Source organism: Mesitornis unicolor, unplaced genomic scaffold, assembly GCF_000695765.1.
Source record: "Mesitornis unicolor isolate BGI_N332 unplaced genomic scaffold, ASM69576v1 scaffold8672, whole genome shotgun sequence".
Classification (NCBI taxonomy): Eukaryota; Metazoa; Chordata; class Aves; order Mesitornithiformes; family Mesitornithidae; genus Mesitornis; species Mesitornis unicolor.
Genome location: NW_010169811.1, coordinates 100,146 through 100,885, shown reverse-complemented (window position 1 = coordinate 100,885; position 740 = coordinate 100,146). Strand labels below are relative to the sequence as shown.

General features: G+C 44.3%; 1 protein-coding gene across 1 annotated transcript in view; it reads left to right on the top strand.

Annotated features, from left to right (window-relative positions):
* FBXL22 (F-box and leucine-rich repeat protein 22) overlaps positions 1-740 on the top strand; it is a 3,136-nt gene extending 2,396 nt beyond the window's left edge. Inside the window, exon 2 of the mRNA XM_010179480.1 lies at positions 395-740. Within this exon, the coding sequence (XP_010177782.1) occupies positions 395-740 (346 nt within the window). The remainder of the gene's footprint in view (positions 1-394) is intronic.

Genomic DNA, 740 nt, shown 5'->3' with positions numbered 1-740 from the left:
AAAAAATCAAGGAGAGGAATGTCTTACTTGCCCATGCTCAGCATGTCTACACAGCAGCCTCTTCACTCAAATTCATCCTGACTTGAATGCAACTCCTTAAGATTAAACAATGCAGCTGCAGTTTAAATAGGCATCCATGTCCCCTTCTCCACTATGCCAAACGAGTGACACATGTTGCTACCAACAGAAAAAAGCAAAGGTAAGTTTTGCAATCAGTAAAGCTGAACATTACAGTCTATATATGCTCCCCACCCACTCATGCTTGCTTTCACCCTCCTGATAGAAAAGGGCACACTTTACTAACTTTCATATTTATTAACAATACTAGCTTCTCCCAGCCCTCTTTATTACTTACTTTTTCCCCTCAGCTCACCTGTAACGATCCTGTTTTCAGATGTCCAAACCTCCTATCTCTGACCCTCTCTGGGTGCGGCCATGTCACAGACGATTGCATCTTGCTGCTTCTCAAGAGCTGCCCAAACCTCAAGACACTCAAACTGGAAAACTGTGTGCGGATCACTGACCAGACCCTGGAAGCAGTGACCCTGTATGGGACATCACTGCGAACGCTCCATGTGGATTTCTGCCGGAACGTAACACAAACTGGTCTAGAGAGAGTCAGGGAAAAGTGTCCTTTGGTTATGCTGAGAGCAGAGAGAAGTGCTAACATGATTCCAGACACTAAGCCAGATAAAAAGTTGATGCTTGAAAAAGCATCAAGAAAACTGGTTCAGCTTTAG